At 47.5% G+C, this 19,284-nt stretch overlaps 2 protein-coding genes across 5 annotated transcripts in view; one reads left to right on the plus strand and one right to left on the minus strand.

Annotated features, from left to right (window-relative positions):
- Positions 1-1,230, plus strand: part of LOC124621986 (katanin p60 ATPase-containing subunit A-like 2) — a 193,512-nt gene extending 192,282 nt beyond the window's left edge. For both annotated transcript variants that reach the window (XM_047147527.1, XM_047147526.1), the window contains exon 10: positions 366-1,230. In XM_047147527.1, the coding sequence (XP_047003483.1) occupies positions 366-502 (137 nt within the window). In that variant the 3' untranslated portion in view covers positions 503-1,230. The remainder of the gene's footprint in view (positions 1-365) is intronic.
- Positions 577-19,284, minus strand: part of LOC124621988 (survival motor neuron protein) — a 147,975-nt gene continuing 129,267 nt past the window's right edge. Inside the window, exons 7-8 of one of the 3 annotated variants that reach the window (XM_047147528.1) lie at positions 3,520-3,643; positions 577-916 (exon numbers count right to left, since the gene is read on the minus strand). In XM_047147528.1, coding sequence (XP_047003484.1) covers positions 837-916; positions 3,520-3,643 — 204 coding nt within the window. In that variant the 3' untranslated portion in view covers positions 577-836. The remainder of the gene's footprint in view (positions 917-3,519; positions 3,644-19,284) is intronic. The other 2 variants (XM_047147530.1, XM_047147529.1) reach the window with 2 other exon arrangements.

The following is a 19,284-nucleotide window of genomic DNA, read 5'->3' on the forward strand; positions in this document are numbered from 1 at the left end:
GTTTTGTCCAGTACTTTATATTACGATAAGTATCAAGCTGTTAGTCACAATGAATGGCTCAACAACACTTTCAGGTATGTGACAGTTTAATGCATTTCATAGGAAACAACAGTGCAGCTAGGTATCTGGAAAGTTTTACTGAAGAGGACAATGGCTGCAGAAGCTTACACTCGCACAAAATGAGTGGTTTCATCCAGGTTTTGGTCTCCCTAACAGCATTGCTCATTAACACCTGGTGGTGTTCTATCGTATTAGTACTAATAATGATTTTGTCCATACAGACTTATTTACCACAAATCCAAAATGTAAGTAATCTTCTGTGATTATAAACAAATAATTATGTTTCTTCATTCTCTATTTTGCAGGTACAAATTTATGTAAGCTGAAGGCCAAAGTTATTTCAACAGATGACGTTATGCATGCTTTGACAAAAACAAGACCTTCAGCATCTCACCTTGTTTCCAAGTACCAGAAGTGGCAGGAAGATTTTGGATCTGCGTAGTTAAAACAAAGCTAGTGCCAAGGAAAGAAAAAATAAAGTCATGAAGAAACTTTTTATATTTATATATAAATTACCAACATTTTATTATCACATTCCAGTTTAAAGTGAGAAATGATAAACAGTTCTTTTACAATATCACAGTGTCATACAAAAATGGAAAGATGTAATCTCTGAAGGAAGTCATGTTACAAATTGAGGTCCTTTACAATTAATGTAAAAAAGTATATGTATCTCTTCAGATGAGTTCTGGCAGAACATTGCAAAAGATTGTTCAAAACAGTAATTTCTGTATGTCCATGGCTCCTTATGGTATAAAAATATAAGTCCCTTTGTTTCATTTCTTCCTTGAATGCATCCGAAGGTGGCTTAGCTTATGTCTACCCTTCTTAGCGTCTCTCAGGCCTTGATAGTATCCTGAAAAATATGAACAATAATTTAAAAAACAGACACCCAATGACAAATGCTTGTGCAACACACTTGCAGGTTTGCATAGCAGCATTTTTGTTGTTTGCTTTTCTTATGTTTGCACTTGGTTAGCATATCACTTTAGCACCCATATTTTTGCTGCCACCCCAGCTTCAGCTGTAATTCAATACAAAGGAGGACACAGATGAAAGCTATCAATATTATCAGTTGGAATTTATACTAAAATGAAGGTAGATGCCTCTGTGTATGCACATATTAGTGAATATTCTGCAAAACAATACCAAAAGTTTAATAAAAGTGAGTTGTGCAAAAAAATTTGTACTCTTCTACATTATTTCATATTTTCACATTACAGAAAATTCAGTATGCAGGACAGTGAAACCTGAATCTATCTCAGGTCCCGGGGTGTTATTTCTGTATCCCACAAAACTAACACAGTAACAGTGCACCAAATAAAAATCCTTACTTTCCTGCACAGCTGAGTTGGTGTAAGAAGATTAACGACAGTTCCAGCGAGGTGCAGCTTTGTGCACCTACCTCAACCAGTCACATAACATGATTTTGCAAGTATCCCTACGGCAACGCCTCAGTGTTGACACAGCTCTATGGATGGCTTTTGTTTCACCATTAGTGGCATGCAGCTGAAAGTTGGCAATGGCACTGCAAACTGTCAGGTATGATCTTACACTGATCATCGTAAGTTGTTTTTTGATTATGAAAAAGTAATTAAATTCCTCACTTTTTTGCAATCTAGGAACAATTTAGTCTGTGTATACAACATATTAGTACTCACCTAACAACTGTTTGGTCTTTAAGGTTGTTTACAAATGTGTAACTATCAAGAAAGGCTGAGCATTTTGGATTCTACAGCAAGTATTTCGTGTTATATGAAGGCACAGAAAACTTAAGGATCATTGTCGGTGTTCTTGAATTATTCATGACAGGAAGGCAGCTCAATCAGGTCACTCAGAGACGGACATCTATTCTCTATGCACATCTTTTAGATGTAGAGAAGTAGTAATCCAAAAGTTATGATAAAAGCTGTGCCACATTCACACTATTTACATAGTAGAAATGTATGTTGTCACCTTCCAAACTATACAATGTCTTTGTTATAGCCTAACGAACATATACAGGAAACTACCAGATAGATCGCATATTTATTTAACAGAAATGGAGTGATAAAATTAATTCTGTGGCTCACAATGAATGTCCATGTGTTACCATGACATCACAGATTATCATTACATCTTTGTCACTGAATGATGTAATAGAGTGCTTTGCATTACAAAAACACCCTAAATTTAGCACACAACTTAAACAGTATAATATGCATTTGTCAAAAGTAGCACATGATGTACAATTCTTGCACATTTATGTAATTATTAACAGTTTTTAAAATTTTCATTAAGTATTTCACACAGAACATAAGTTGTCATAACTAGATTTCACAAAAGGAACAAGGAATAACTAACTGAAATGAATGTATGGTGGGTAACTTTTGTCATGGGTCACTACACTCACATAAAATTGTTAGAAGACATAATTCATACTCAAAAAGCAATTCTGACAACTCCGAGTTTTCCCGTGTGATAAATAACTTATCGACACACATCAAAGATAATAATTCTCTGCATGAACTTTTTGCACCCACAGAATCTATTCTGTTTTGGCAGTGAAAAAAAAATCCAGGAACAAGTCATCACTGCCAGTACCATGGAAACATTCAGTACTGGCTGAGACACGCTGATTGTGATGGCCCAAATGCAAGGCATACAAGACAGGTATCCAGATTAGGCAATGATAACTTTGTAATCAACATGGCATCTGCAGCAGTCAAAGGATTAAGACCTACAAACTAGTCAGCACAAATCACCATTAGGTAAACTGTAAGCAAACCAAATAATTTAAAAATTAATTAAAAACAGTCTCTACCACAATAAAACACTTATTGCTGTCAAGAGTATTTTTAATCCATTTTAATGTACTTTTAGCCAGACCACTTTCTCCATACGAAATGTTCTCACAAATTACTGAAACCAAATAATATCATTACTTTGTTTTTATTCTCAGCCGGATATATAGCTCCTCTAATGTTTCTATGACCACCCTAATCACTATGTGCTGTCAGGGTTTTGTTGTTAAACAAGCTAATATGGAACGATTCTTAAGTGCACCCTGAAATTATTACAGCTTTTTATTTCAAGAGCAAGAACAATGTTGTAGCGGTTATCCCGAGTGAAGTTGCACACTAGAAGTGAATGTTCTTGACCATCTACTCTAAGATTCTAACGTCTAGATTTCTCCAGTAGGAACATATTCAATTCCGTTATCTTTTTATTTTGATGTTAAGTTTTGATACTTTCTGCTTATCCTCAGCAAAATGCTTTGAGGAAGGGAAATTAAGTGTCATACTTATACACCTATCTGCCTATACACAGGGAGACATTGTATCATGATACATCTGTAATTGTGGTACATTGAGACACATTGCATCAAAAGAACACTACTTATGAAGTTAAGATAAAGTAGTTAAGAAATCTTTCCTTGTAATGCTTAACTGACGATATATTTATACTTTTTACTATTACCTGTATGAAAACCACTCATATACCAGGACAACAGCATTGCAGATAGGGCTTCAGAATCTTCTTCTGGGAATCGTGATGTTATATGCGGAGGTGGTGGTGGTGGTATTGGCACACTCATTGGGTTCTGCAAAATATGTGGAATTCTATAGCTCCTATTTCTAAATGCATACATCACTTTTGATATGGAATCATACATTACAAGTACAACACAAGAGTGATTCAAATGAAAATCCAAGTTCAATAAAATTTCGAGAAATTGTGCGATGAGTTGGTAGACGGCAGCAATGCTTCTTGAGGTTCAGAAAGTGACAGACAGGTGGCAGAGTGATTCTACAATGCAGGACAAGGCAGCAGCATCCATAAGGTAGCTACCCCACTGTCATCATACACCACAACTGAGCAGCAATCTCTGTTGCATTTTTGTGTAGTGAAAATGTCACATCAATTCATCGCAGAATGAGAGTGCAGTACGGTGCTTCGTGCTTGTCATTGGAGCAAGTGTGCAAATGGAGTAGAAAGTTTAAAAGTAATAACTTCTGTGGAGGATGTTCCAAGATTAGGGCATGCTCACCGCATAGTGATGGACGAGAACATTGCATTAGCAGAGGAGCTTGCAAAAGAGGACATATACGTAAGTATGAAGGAAATAGCCATTCAAGTTTGAAGGTTAGTACTGGTTCAGAACAGAACATTGTTCACAATGTACTGCACCTCAATGCACTATCATCAAGATGGATGCCACATAAGCTGACTGCCAAACTGAAAGATCATCATCTTGATGCCAGTGAAGAACTTTTCGATCATTTCCTCGAAGATGATGCAAAAAATTGTTACTAGCAATAAGACTTGGGTCCACTATCACCAACCAGTAATGAAAAAAATCAAGCAAGGAATGGTGCCAAGCCTCATTGTCAAAAAATCTGCATTCAACTGTATGCTGGAAAAAGTCATGGTCATTCTATTCTGGGATGCAAATGGAGTAATTGGTGAGCATTACGTGGATAGAGCAGTAACAATAACCAGTACTTCATATTCAGACATGCTGAAAAAACAACTTCACCTTGCAATCAGCAGTAAATGACAAAGGCTTCCCACTTCAGGAGTCTTGCTTGCTACAGCATGACACTGCCCAATCGCAAACAGTCCATAAGACAGTAAAGACTACTCAGGAAAATAAATTTGAATGTACAATACAGCCACCTCATTCACCAGACCTGTTCAGTGCACTCGCAAAGAATCAATGGGAGACACATTTCAGAAGTGACAAACAGGTGATGCTGGTTGGTTTGGAGTGAAAGGGACTAAACTGTGAGGTCATCAGTCTCTTCATCAATTAAGTAGAATACCAGTAGTAGTCCTCAATGGAAGGAGGCAAATGCGAATCCTGGAAAGCCTACGTGTAACTAACACAATAAAAACGGAGATAAAAGCCCATAAAAAAGGAAGCACAAATAGGTAAAAAATCAGTGAAGATAAGGCATTATAACCAAGAAATGAAAGTTACTAAAAAGGTGGAAAGGGTAGAGGCCAGGCTGGGCCACTCACCATGTGCCACCAAAGGAGGGAGGTGGGGGGGGGGGGGGGGGGGGGGGGCGGGCAGAGACAGACGTGGCGGGGTGGAAAGGGGTGCCCCACCAGCCCCTCAGGTGGTCAATGAAGCCCAAAAACCCCTACCTTACAGGAATGAACAGGAAACACCTTCAGAGGCAAAATTCAAGACCAGGTCAGCTGAGTTGGCATCCTCTGCTAGTACCAGAGAGAGAGTGTCAGGAAGATTGAGACGCCACCGCAAAGCGCCCAAATTAGGGTACTCTACGAATAAGTGGGCCACATCAGGTGAGCTCTATACTGGCAGTGAGGGGGATCCTTACGTCTGAGAATGTATATTTGTTTTGTTTTGCTTTGCTTTGCTTTGCTTCACAAAAACAACTGGGGTCATACACACCCAAGTCAAAACTACAGAACCCAAAGACAGAGAGGAGTTCAAAAACGACTATGTGTCAGTCCCAATGGAGATAACAGGACACACCTAAAATCAGGCATGTGGAAAAAAAGAGCTAAAAAAGACACCATACACAAACAGAAGTCCAAAACTAAAAATTAAATGGCCTTCGCCATATTGTTTTGGTGGATAAAAAGTAAAGTGCGGTCGGCAGCCAGCACATCACTTGCTAAAACAGCTGATAACAGACAGCAAACCCAAGTGGCAACGTTAACGGTTAAAAAAGGGGCATTCCACCAGGAAGTGGAGGTTAGTTAAAACTTTGGCACAATGTGCACTAAGTGGTGGGGTAGTCCCACTTAGCAAATGACGATGGCTAAAAAGGCAGTGCCCAATACGCAGCCTAGTTAAAATTACCTCCCACTGGTGGGAGGGCCAAGAGGGGGTTGTCCAAGCCGCTGGGAGAGGCTCAATAAGCCAGAGCTTATTCCCGTGAAGGGAGGACCACTGAAGATGCGAAAGGGACACCAGACAGACAGCAACACACAGATCATCAGAGGGAATTCAAGCACTCATGGGCTGAGGTACAACGACTGCAGCCTGAGCAGCAGCCTCATTTCCTGGCTGACTGACATGACCAGGAACCCACAGAAACATCACACTGGCTCCACCAAGAGTGAGCAAGTGACCGTTTTCCTGGGCCCACTGCACTAAGGGATGGACGATGTACACATAAGTGAGTCTGAGCAGAGGACACAATGGAAAAGGCTGTGTCGCCAGATGTTCTCCGTGGCCTGATACAGAGTGAAGAGCTCAGCTGTAAATACTGAGCAGTGTGCCGGAAGCCGTGAGGGCACAATTTCGTTTCCTGAAGGCAGAGTACAAGGGGACTCTGTGATGCCAAAAGCAGCCGTAAATCCTCTTTGTGGGATCAAAGGCCACAAACGTTCCAATGGAGGAGAGTCATGAGGAAGAGACGTGGGGTGTCATCTCGGCGGTGGCAGAGTGACAGCCTGTGACGAGTTGCTACTACAGGGCACAGAAGCAGGAGGATCCTGCTCCATGAGGTCCACAGCAGCATCAGCTTGCTCATGTGGTCGGTCTTTGGAGACCAACACCGTAAAACGGTTGGTGGTGCGTACCGGTGACATGGAGGCCAGTCGGGCTTAGGTAACATTTGGCGACACCGTAGGAGAGGATCTTCAAATTGGTGAAGGGGAAGACCATTTGTCTTTGGTGGACTTATTTGATCCTTTCTAATTAAAGGAAGACTCAGGTGTTGTTTGGCTGGAGGGATGGAGGAAGTTGGGTTGGTTTGTGGGATTAAAGGGACCAGACTGCTACGGTCATCGGTCCCTTGTTCCAAAAACTAAGAACACCCACAGAGAATAAAAACGATTAACAGAATAGATCACAGACGAGACAGAACAAGAGAAACTGAGACAAAGACAAGACAAAACGAACTAAAATCACACAGTGTGTGATGGTGGTTGGCCGACCATAGAATTAAAAAAGGAAAAGCCAACCACTTAGAAACACATTAAAAAATCTGTTTAAAATCGTAGGCCAACGGCCAGAATCAACACAAAACAATAAAATAAAACAGAAACACTCAGATTAAATGATAAAAACCCCCTGCCTGAATAAAACGTAAAACTAAGTCAGCCATAGCAGAGTCATCTGTTAAAAGGGCAGGGAGCGAGTCAGGCAGTGCGAATGACTGCCTGAGCACAGCTAAAAGTGGACAGTCCAATAAAATGTGGACCACTGTCAAAACGGAGCCGCAGCGACATAAAGGTGGGCCCTCACGTCGCAATAGGTGGCTGTGCGTCATCCATGTGTGCCCAATGCGCAGCCGGCATAGGACAACAAACTCCTTGCGAGAGATCCACAAGGAGGAGCGCCACACACCGGTAGACTCCTTGATGGCCCGAAGTTTGTTCCGTGAAGGCAGGACACGCCATTCAGTGTCCCAAAGGTCTAGAATTTTGCTGCATAGGAACGCTCGCAAATCTGTCTCCGGGACGCCAATGTCCAGAGATGGTGTACTGGTGGCCTCTTTCACAAGGCGGTCAACATTCTCATTGCCGGGTATCCCAACATGGCCTGGGGTCCACACGAAGACCACAGAGCAGCCGCAACAGGTAAGAGTATGCAGGGACTCCTGGATAGCCATCACCAGACGGGAACGAGGAAAACACTGGTCGAGAGCTCATAAACCGCTCAGGGAATCGCTACAGATAACGAAGGACTCACCTGAGCAGGAGTGGAGATACTCTAGGGCACGAAAGATGGCGACCAGCTCAGCAGTGTAAACGCTGCAGCGAGCCGGCAGGGAACGTTGTTCGGAATGGTCCCCTAGAGTTGGCGCATAACCGACACGACCAGCAACCATCGAACCGTCAGTGTAAACAATGCCAGAGCCATGATACGTTGCGAGGATGGAAAGAAAGCGGCGGCGGAAAGCCTCCGGAGGGACTGAGTCCTTCGGGCCCTGTGCCAATTCCAGCTGAAGGGGAGGGCGAGGCACACACCACGGGGGTGTATGCAGAGGTGCCCGGAAAGGAGGCAGAAGAGGTAAAGCCCCAAGCCTGGAGAGAAGCTCTCGGATGCGGACCGCGATCGTATAACCAGCCCTGGGCCTGCGTTCTGGAAGATGGACGTGCGACTGTGGGAATAGTAGCCGATAGCTAGGATGCCTGTGCAAGCTGAAAACATGGGCAGCTTAAGAACCCGGGAAACGTTGGCAGCGTAATCGCAGTGGAGGGACACCCGCCTCCACAAGTATGCTGTCCACTGGGCTGGTCCGGAAAGCACCAGTGGCAAGATGTATCCCACTATGGAGGATTGGGTCCAGCACCCGCAACGCAGATGGGGATGCTAAGCCATAAGCCAGGCTCCCATAATCCAGACGAGACTGGATTAACGCCTGGTAGAGCCGTAACAGGGTAGATCGGTCAGAGCACCAGCGGGTGTGGCTCAAGCATCTCAGAGCATTTAGATGCCGCCAACACGCCTGTTTAAGCTGCCGAATGTGAGGCAACCAAGTCAGCCGGGCATCAAAAACTACACCCAAAAACCTGTGTGTCTCCACCACAGCAAGAAGTTCATCGGCAAGATAAATCCGCGGCTCAGGAGGACTGTTCGGCGCCGGCAGAAATGCATAACGCGGGTCTTGGCAGCCGAAAACTGAAAACCATGTCCCACAGTCACACGTCCATCTTCCAGAACGCAGGCCCAGGGCTGGTTATACGATCGCGGTCCGCATCCGAGAGCTTCTCTCCGCGCTTGGGGCTTTACCAGCCCAAGACTGCGCCTTGCGGATAGCGTCCTGTAGCTGACGTTCAACAGCTGCAATGCCAGTAGAGCTATAGTAAAGGCAGAAGTCGTCAGCATACAGGGAAGCAGAGACAGAATTTCCCACGGCCACAGCGAGCCCGTTAATGGCTATTAAAAACAGGCAGACACTTAAAACAGAACCCTGTGGCACATCGTTCTCCTGGACGTGGGAGGAACTATATGAGGCCGCGACTTGCACACGGAAGGTACAATACGACAGAAAATTGCGCATAAAATTGGCAGAGGACCCCGAAGACCCCATCCATGAAGCGCAGAAAGGATGTATTGACGCCATGTCGTATCGTACGCCTTCCGCATGTCGAAAAAGGCAGCGACCAGGTGCTGACGGCGGGCAAAGGCAGTACGGATGGCCGACTCCAGGCTCACCAGATTGCCGGTGGCGGAGCGGCCTCTACGGAACCCATCCTGAGACTGAGCCAGAAGGCCCCGAGACTCCAGTACCCAATTCAAGCGCCGGCTCACCATACGTTCGAGAAGCTTGCAAAGAACGTTGGTGAGGCTAATGGGGCGGTAGCTGTCCACCTCCAAAGGGCTCTTGCCTGGTTTCAAAACGGAGATGACAACGCTTTCCCACCACTGCGACGGAAACTCACCCTCGACCCAGAGATGGTTGTAAAGGTCGAGAAGGCGACGCTTGCAGTCCACTGAAAGGCGTTTCAGCATCTGACAGTGGATGCGATCTGGCCCAGGAGCGGTATCAGGGCAAGCGGCAAGGGCACTGTGAAATTCCCACTTACTGAATGGAGCATTGTAGGATTCAGAATGGTGGGTGCGAAAAGAAAGGCTCCGACGTTCCATCCGCTCTTTAATGGAGCGGAAGGCCAGTGGGTAATTGGAAGAAGCGGAACTAAGAGCAAAATGCTCTGCCAAGCTGTTGGCAATTTCGTCGGAGTCTGTACAAACTGCTCCATTCAGTGAGAGCGCAGGGACGCTGACAGGGGTCCGACAGCCATAGAAGCGTCTGATCTTGGCCCAGACCTGTGATGGAGAGACATGGAGGCCAATGGTGGACACATACCGCTCCCAGCACTCCTGCTTGCTTTGGCGGATAAGACGGCGGGCCCGCGCATGCAGCCGTTTGAAGGTGATGAGGTGTTCAGTGCAGGGATGTCGCTTGTGATGCTGGAGCGCCCGCCGGCGAATTTTAATCGCTGCAGCGATCTCAGGCGACCACCAAGGCACAGTCCGCCGCCGAGGGGACCTAGAGGAACGGGGAATGGCAGATTCGGCGGCAGTAACGATGCCGGTGGTGACCGATTGAACCACCGCATCAATGTAATCATTAGAGAAAGGCTCAATAGCGGCAGTGGAGGAGAACAAGTCCCAGTCAGCCTTATTCATAGCCCATCTGCTAGGGCGCCCAGAAGAGTGACGCTGTGGTAGTGACAGAAAGATCGGAAAGTGGTCACTACAACACAGGTCATCATGCACACTCCATTGGACAGACAGTAAGAGGCTAGGGCTACAGATCGAAAGGTCAATGGCGGAGTATGTGCCATGCGCCACACTGAAGTGTGTGAAGGCACCATCATTTAAAATCTAGAGATCGAGCTGCGACAATAAATGCTCAACGGTGGCACCTCGACCTGTTGCCACTGACCCACCCCACAGAGGGTTATGGGCGTTGAAGTCGCCCAGTAGCAAGAAAGGTGGCGGCAATTGGGCTATCAGCGCAGCCAGGACATGCTGCGAGACATCACCATCCGGTGGAAGGTAAAGACTGCAGACGGTAACAGCCTGTGGCGTCCACACCCTAACAGCGACAGCCTCTAAAGGTGTTTGGAGATGGACAGATTCGCTGTGCAGGGTGTGAAGGACATAGAGGCAGACGCCACCAGACACCCTTTCATAAGCTGCCCGGTTCTGATAATAACCCGGATAGCCACGGAGGGTGGGGGTTCGCATTGCTGGAAACCAAGTTTCCTGAAGATCAATGCAGAAGAAAGGGTGAAGGCTGATAAGTTGGCGGAGCTCAGCTAGATGGTGGAAGAAACCGCTGCAGTTCCACTGGAGGATGGTGTTGTCCATGGCTGGGAAAGGCATGACGGGACGGGGAAGGCAGATTACGCCGCTGGGTCACCTGCTGCCTCCAATTGAGCACTGGTGCTAGCGCTATCCATGGCGTCTGAGGGACCGGCGAGATCGAGGTCCTCAGCGGACGCCAGAATCTCCACGTCGTCCTCAGACGTAGAGCTTGTAGGAAGCGGTGGGATGGGTGCCACCGCAATGTCGTTAGCCTTGGGGACTTCTTCTTCTTCTGTTTCTCTCACTGTGCCTTCGGTGGTTCAGGCTGGGAGGGCTTCACTGGGTCAGTCTCAGGGACAGACGACGACCGTGAGGCCCTACGACCAGGGACCGGTGGTTGGTTGAGCCACTTGCGGCTGTCTACTTTTGTACCGATCGGAACTTGCGAAGGGAGGTCCCCAAGGGACCCCTTCCTGGCGAGAGGAGCCGAAGAAGACTTACGCTTCTCCGGCTGGGAAGGGGGAACTGATGTCCCCGATGGTTGGGGGGGTGTTGCTCCTGAAGTAGATGGAGCAGGAGGAGTTTAGTGCCCCCCACCATCAAGGGGGCAGGTGTGGGCCTTCGACTCAGAGCTGACTGGAGCTGATGGAACTGTAGCAGGAGTGACAGTTGCGGCATAAGAAGATGTCATATGCACTGGATGAAGCCGATCATATTTCCGCTTCGCCTCAGTGTACGTCAGTCAGTCAAGGGTCTTGATTTCCATAATTTTCCACTCCTTCTGTAGAATCGGACAGTCCGGCAAGCAAGGCGGATGGTGCTCACCACAGTTCAGACAGATTGGAGGCAGGGCACAGGGATGATCAGGATGGGACGGTCGACCGCAATCGCGACATATGAGGTCGGAAGCACAGTGTGAAGACATATGGCCGAACTTCCAACACTTGAAGCACCGCATCGGGGGAGGGATATATGGCTCACAACGGTACACCATCACCTTGACCTTCTCAGGTAGCATGTCACCCTCGAAGGCCAAGATGAAGGCACCGGTGGCAACTTGATGATCCCTCGGACCCCGGTGGACGCGCCAGACGAAATGGACACCTTGTCGCTCCAAGTTGGCGCGCAGCTCATCATCGGACTGTAAAAGGAGATCCCTGTGGAAGATAATGCCCTGGACCATATTCAGACTTTTATGGGGTGTTACGGAGACATCTCCCAGCTTATTACAAGCGAGCAAGGCCCACGACTGGGCGGAGGATGCCGTTTTTATCAACACCGATCCGGACCGCATCTTGGACAAGCCCTCCACCTCCCCAAACTTGTCCTCTAAATGCTCTACAAAGAACTGAGGCTTCACGGATATAAAGGATTCCCCATCAGCTCTGGTACAGACAAGATACCTGGGCGAATACGTATCGCATTCATTCAATGCCTTTCATTCCTCCCATGGTGTGGCGAGGGAGGGGGAACGATTTGGGGTCATAAACGTTACCTTTAAAATAGGCCTTCGAACGCTTAGAGACTGCTGGTGGCTGGCCACCAGCAAGAGAAGATGTGCCACACTTCATTGCGTGTCATCCACCCTGATGCCACCTACTCCGACCAAGGGCCCTCCCCACGGGCGCCACCCAGCCACAGCAAAAGCCACCTGGCAGGATGGCCATTGCCGGGAGTCCCGATGCCCCAGGGAGATGGGCATCTACTCCTTGGCATATGTGGGGAGTTAACGGCGCAGGCATCAGTAGAGCGATCCCTGTGTTGTCAGGGGACAACAACCAACAGGGTACATGGCGGCCCCACCACAACGGACTGGTTACCGTGCTGGATGTTAGGTGACATGTGGTCCATGGTCGCCGTCAGTGCAGAAAATGACCCTGCACATTGCTTGGCAGAAAGTGCACGAAGGAGCGTATCCATGCCCAAACGATGGAGAGCGGGCAGGACTGCAATGCAACGACGAATAAGATGGCGAAAGTTCTCAACGCAAGATGGACACAATGCACCAAGTAAGGCGCTCTTCCCAAATTGGCTCACTCTTCGGAAAAATTTTGAGATATGGAGGTCAAACCCGACAGGGGACCATCACATAAGGCCGAAACGTTTGAGACTCCTTTTAGTCGCCTCTTACGACAGGCAGGAATACCGTGGGCCTATTCTAACCCCCGAACCCGCAGGGGGAGATGGAGGAAGTCTTCACAGAAGTACTTCTCCTGTCCTTTCCAGCCTACCGGTTTTGTAGCTGGTGGCTTCACCCCTTGAGGCGAGAGTTTGACGATTTGTTGCACAGTTGGACGGGGTGATGGTGATGCTACCTTGACACTGGGCAATTTCACAACCTCAGAGCTGAATTGGAGGTCGTATGTCTGCGTGGTCATGTCCTTCATGGAGCGAGGGGGGTAACAAGAACAGAACTATAAGCGCAAGACAGGAGAATGCCGGGTTTGCGACTAGCCAGTAACATGTGGGCGACTGAGTAAGATACACGAGACAATCCTGAGAGGTGGCGGCATGGCTGTCATTGTAGCTGACAGTGGGGTGGAGGAGGCGGACAATTGCCCTCGCGCGCATCCCTACCAAGGTTACCCATTTGGCTGGTTCATTACACAATGGATGCCAATGACACCCTGATCAGAAAGGCAAGACTGGATTTTGGCCTCGGTTAGAAAGCCTAGCAGCCTGGTGTAAATTATACCAAGGGAAGAATTCAAAGTTCTATAGGCCTCGGCACAAACAGGGTAGCCGTGAAGAAGAGAGGCAGCAAGCAGTTGTTGTGCTTGAGAACCAGAAGAAGTCTCCAAAAGCAAAGTGCTATTCTGTAAATGACAGCAGGATTTCATGGGCCACCAATTGCATCAACACCTTTCTGAAAAATCAATGGATTTATTGTGGCGAAGGGCTAACTGTCTTCAGTACGTGAGGAACTATGGTGCAGCGGGAAGGGTCTATGAATCAATAGCCTCATTATGTATACATTTCATAGATGCTGAGTGGGACAATGGTTTGGTCATTGTGAGGAAATCTCCCATGATCACCACCATCTCCGATGGCTCCTTCCAACTGGGGGGGGGGGGGGGGGGGGGGGGGGGGGGGGGTCCCTTCATAAGGGAGTTCACTGGCCTTAGGTGATTATTCACACCTCTGGTCACACCACCTGAACACCTGACAGAGGGACCAATCAGCAATTTGGGAAGGTAGCAGTTCAGGCAATCATGCCTCCCTGGGCCTGGCCCCTGGCCTGTAACAGGGGTACGTGCGAACCCTACCTGTCAACCCAGGGCTGGGAATTACGTGTTACCCAGTCACCTGTTACGCTTCAGACGCGTGGGCCAGCCTTCAGCAGCACACAGGGAGGAAGAAGAAAAAGAGGAACCTCAAATGCCATAGCGTAGAAATGAGAGAAGGGAAACAAAGGAAGGAAAAGGGGACAAAAAAAACAAAGGTGAGACTGTTTTTACGTCAGCAACAGACAATGCAGAACATTCCCAATAACACCGAACACATGTTCCCCAAGGGATACACATGCTTCACGGAAGGGGAAAAAATGCTAGCTAGGGCCCCATGATAGCCAAGCACTAACCCACCAAAGATTGGTGAGCCACGGGGGGGGGGGGGGGGGGGGGGGGGGGGGGGTTGAGGATGTGGTCATTGGCCAGCCAGGGGTGGCCAATGCACCATCTGTACAGGATGGCAGATTCCCTGCGAGAAGCATGCAAGGAAGACTGCCACATGATCATGGTCTCTTTAAATGGTCCTCCGTTTGGGGATATCAAGGCAGACTAATCTGGGGAGGGGGTGGGAAGGATCCCAAGAAAGAGGGGAAGGCTTGGTTGGCTGCCATTGTATGCTAAAAAGCCGCACCAATATTGCCTTGTGATGGATGACAGAAGAGGTGAACCCATCCCAGACAGCATTACAGAGAACCCAACTGGACGGGCATTCGGGGGAGCAGTGCTGAGGGAGGGACAGGAAGATCGGGAAGTGGTCACTACCACATGTCATCATGGACCCTCCAGTGGATAGATCGTAGAAGACCAGAACTGCAAAAGAAAATATCAATGGCTGAATAAGTTCTATGTGCTACAATGAAGTGTGTGGGGGCACCTGAGTTCAAGAGGTAAATATCGAACTGCATCAGTAATGTTTCAATGTCTTTACCACGGCCAGTGATCAATGTCCCACCCCACAAAAGGTTATGGGCATTGAAGTCACCCAAGGCTAGGAAAGGTGGGGGAGCTGGGAGATTAATGGAGACAGTACATCCCAGGACACCGCATCATCAGAAGGGAGATAACATTACAGATGGTAAAAACCTGATGTGCCCATACCCTAACAGCCACAGTCTCCAATGATGCATCAAGAGGCACGAGGTCACTGTATATAGAGTCCAGCACGTAATGTGCTAACTCTATTTGATATCATCTCATAGTCAGTACAATTATTAAAATTACCACGGTAGCCACAAAGGGCAGGGGTCCGAGTTGCTGGAGACAGTGTTTTCTGGGTGGCAATACAGAATGCAGGGCACATGCTGAAAGGCTGTCCTAGCTCAGCCAGGTGGTGGAATAACTATCATAATTCCACTGGAGGATCTGACTGACAGAAAGGGGGGGGGGGGGGGGGAGCAGGTATGATGCAGGCTCATATGGTGTTGCCAGTTGAGATTTGAGATGTCAGGGAACCACTGCACGTGGGTGATCTGGTGCCTCAGGGGCCACGGGGATCTCCACCTTGGGCACAGAAGGAGTACATGCACAGTCTGGTGACATGGGGGACCCCAGACTTTCCTTGTCTTGGGAGGACTTCTTTTTATCCTTTTCCTCCTCCTCCCTGTATAAGGACTGAGAATGTTTCCCCGAATGGGTATCAGGGACATAGTAAGGACAAGAAGTCCAACAGCCCGCAGTCTGGAGTTCCTTCAACCACTGGCTGCTGTGACTGTGGACCAGCAGGAACTATGGAAGGAAGAGTTCCGAGGGACCTCTTCCCACTGAAGCCGGAGGATGCTGAGGCACCTCCAGCTGGAGGATGGAGAACAGTGTCCCTGGCCAATGCTTCCGAAGTGGGTGCGGTGGAAGCATCAGAAGGGGCTCCAATCACCTGGGGAGGGGGGGGAGGGAAGGGGGGTGCAGCTATTTGTGGGTGGCTCTCAGGGCTCACTGTAAGAGGTGCAACAGAGGGAAGCACCATTGACAGAAGGCAATGACGTTGCAGCTGTACTGTAAGATTTTATCATTTGTATGGGATTGGGAAGCGCATAGTTTTCTCCTTGCCTCTTTATATGTAAGCTTACTCAAGAGATTATAATCTTGGATTTTCATTTCACTCTTAAAAATAGAGCTATCTGGTGAACAGCGAGAATGGAGCTTGCCACAGTTTACACTGATGTGGAGAGGACCACAAGGAACATTCACGTGTAGAGGATGTTCACAATCCCTCTAGACAAGAATGGCAGTGCAATGGGAAAACTTATGTCAGGACTTCAGATGCCTGCAGCACTTCATAGGAGGAGGAACGTAGAGTTTCAAATCACACCTGTGAACCACAACCTTGACCTTCTCAGGCAATGTATCACTGTCAAAGGCTGTGGTAGCAATTTGTTTTCATTTGGTTCTCTATGGATATGATGAAGTGCACACCCCATTGCTCGAAGTTGGCCCAAAGATCATCAACAGATTGCAAAAGGAGATCACAGTGAAAGGTGACACCTTGGAGCATACTGAGATTCTTTGGGGAAATGACAGTCATGGGAATTTCACCCAACTTTTCACAAGAGAGCAGCACTTTTGACTGGGCAGGATATAACTGTCTTCATCTTAGATATGGCTGCAACTTCACTGTATCTGCCCTTAACGTGTTCAACAAAAAATAAAGGCTTTGTGGCCAAAAAGGTGTCCCTGTTGGTCCTGGCACAGACCAAGTATGCGGGGGGGGGGGGGGGGGGGGGGATTTTGCTCCTTGTTGTCTAGTCCTGTGTTGCTCCCATGGTGTGGCCAGGGAGAGGGACACATTGGAATTTTACTTAGTGGCATCATACGAGGTCATTCCAAGTGAAGAGATTGCTGGGTCTGTGCGACCACCATCAGGAGAAAGTTTAAGTTGCTTCATGAGTGAACTATCTGCCATGATGTCACCCTCTGTACAGGGGCTCTCCCCATGGATGCCACCCAGCCACAGCAAAGGTTACCTGGACAGCAAGCCGTTGCCGGAAGTCCCTGTGCCCCAGTCATGATGGGCACATACTCCATGGTGTACATGGAGAGTATGTAGTGCAGGTACCAACAGTGTGATCCCCGCATGGTCAGGGAGCCACCACCGTGCAGGTGCTTGACGACGACAGCCCCCCTCCCCCCACTCCCAACAGGTTGGCTACCGTGCTAGATTTTGGAGTACAACAGGAAGCAAGGGTGCCAGCATGGAAATGTGCATAGGTGGAGCATACACCACAGTGGGCGACCTTCCCTGCACAACAGTTTTCCGTAAAATTGGGAAAAGATAGTGCCGATAGTGGAACACGAAAACAAAACTAAAACAAGTCCAGGCAGGGTCTGCACCAAAAGGACCATCCAACAGAAAGTCAGAGGAGGTAAGAGGAAGTTTAAGTGTAGGTTTGCAGCATAGAAATAGGAGCAGAGCTACAAAAGCTGGGCCGCTGAGGTAACCTATTACATACTCACCAAAGAATGGTAGGCCCCTTGGGGGATGAAAAAGTGAAAAATGCAGTTCCTGACTGGCTACACAGATGACCAAAAGAATTCTTTCATCATGATATGTATGCACTTACAAAGCAGTGGAATATGTCCATTTAATGTCAGGGAGACTGTCTAAAAGAACATATAAATTTCTGGTTTAATGTTACTATTGAAAATATTATAGCACTTACAGTATTCAATTGAATCACTTTCATCCTTAATGCCAAAGTGGAAGTGTTCCATTGTGTTTCCACATTAACAACTTGTTTAATGAGAGCAAAATGTTTTATTTTCCACAAAGTAAGTAGTGCATTTGTACATAAAACTTAAGATAACATGTAAAATATACGTTTAGAAGAAAACCTGAAAGACATTAGCATATATATCTAAAAACAAAGATGATGTGACTTACCAAACGAAAGCGCTGGCAGGTCGATAGACACACAAACAAACACAAACATACACACAAAATTCAAGCTTTCGCAACCAACAGTCGCTTCATCAGGAAAGAGGGAAGGAGAGGGAAAGACGAAAGGATGTGGGTTTTAAGTGAGAGGGTAAGGAGTCATTCCAATCCCGGGAGCAGAAAGACTTACCTTAGGGGGAAAAAAGGACAGGTATGCACTCGCACACGCACACATATCCACCGCACATATACAGACACAAGACATTTGTAAAGGCAAAGAGTTTGGGCAGAGATGTCAGTGGAGGCTGAAGTACAGAGGCAAAGATGTTGTTGAATGACAGGTGAGGTATGAGCGGCGGCAACTTCAAATTAGCCGAGGTTGATGCCTGATGGGTAACGGGAAAAGAGGATATACTGAAGGGCAAGTTCCCATCTCCGGAGTTCTGACAGGTTGGTGTTAGTGGGAAGTATCCAGATAACCCATCGGTGTAACACTGTGCCAAGATGTGCTGGCCGTGCACCAAGGCATGTTTAGCCACAAGGTGATCCTCATTACCAACAAACACTGTCTGCCTGTGTCCATTCATGCAAATGGACAGTTTGTTGCTGGTCATTCCCACAGCGTAGGCAGGTCAGTTGGTAAATCACGTGGGTGCTTTCACACGTGGCTCTGACTTTGATCGTGTACACCTTCCGGGTTACAGGACTGGAGTAGGTGGTGGTGGGAGGGTGCATGGGATAGGTTTTACACCGGGGGCGGTTACAACGGTAGGAGCCAGAGTGTAGGGAAGGTGGTTTGGGGATTTCATAGGGATGAACCAAGAGGTTACAAAGGTTAGGTGGACGGCGGAAAGATACTCTTGGTGGAGTGGGGAGGAGGATTTCATGAAGGATGGATCTCATTTCAGGGCAGGATTTGACCAAGTTGTATCCCTGCTGGAGAGTGTGTGTGTATATATATATATATATATATATATATATATATATATATATATATATAAAACCTACACAAACCCAATCATCTCAGCCGCCCCATTGTAGCTGGTTACCAAGCCCCCACAGAACGCATCTCTGCCTGCATAGATCAACACCTTCAACCCATTACATGCAGTCTCCCATCCTTCATCAAAGACACCAACCACTTTCTCGAACGCCTGGAATCTTTACCCAATCTGTTACCTCCGGAAACCATCCTTGTAACCATTGATGCCACTTCCTTATACACAAATATTCCACACGTCCAGGTCCTCACTGCGATGGAGCACTTCCTTTCACGCCGATCACCTGCCACCCTACCTAAAACCTCTTTCCTCATTACCTAGCCAGCTTCATCCTGACCCACAACTTCTTCACTTTTGAAGGCCAGACATACCAACAATTAAAGGGAACAGCCATGGGTA

Source organism: Schistocerca americana, chromosome 7 (genome assembly GCF_021461395.2).
Source record: "Schistocerca americana isolate TAMUIC-IGC-003095 chromosome 7, iqSchAmer2.1, whole genome shotgun sequence".
Lineage (NCBI taxonomy): Eukaryota > Metazoa > Arthropoda > Insecta > Orthoptera > Acrididae > Schistocerca > Schistocerca americana.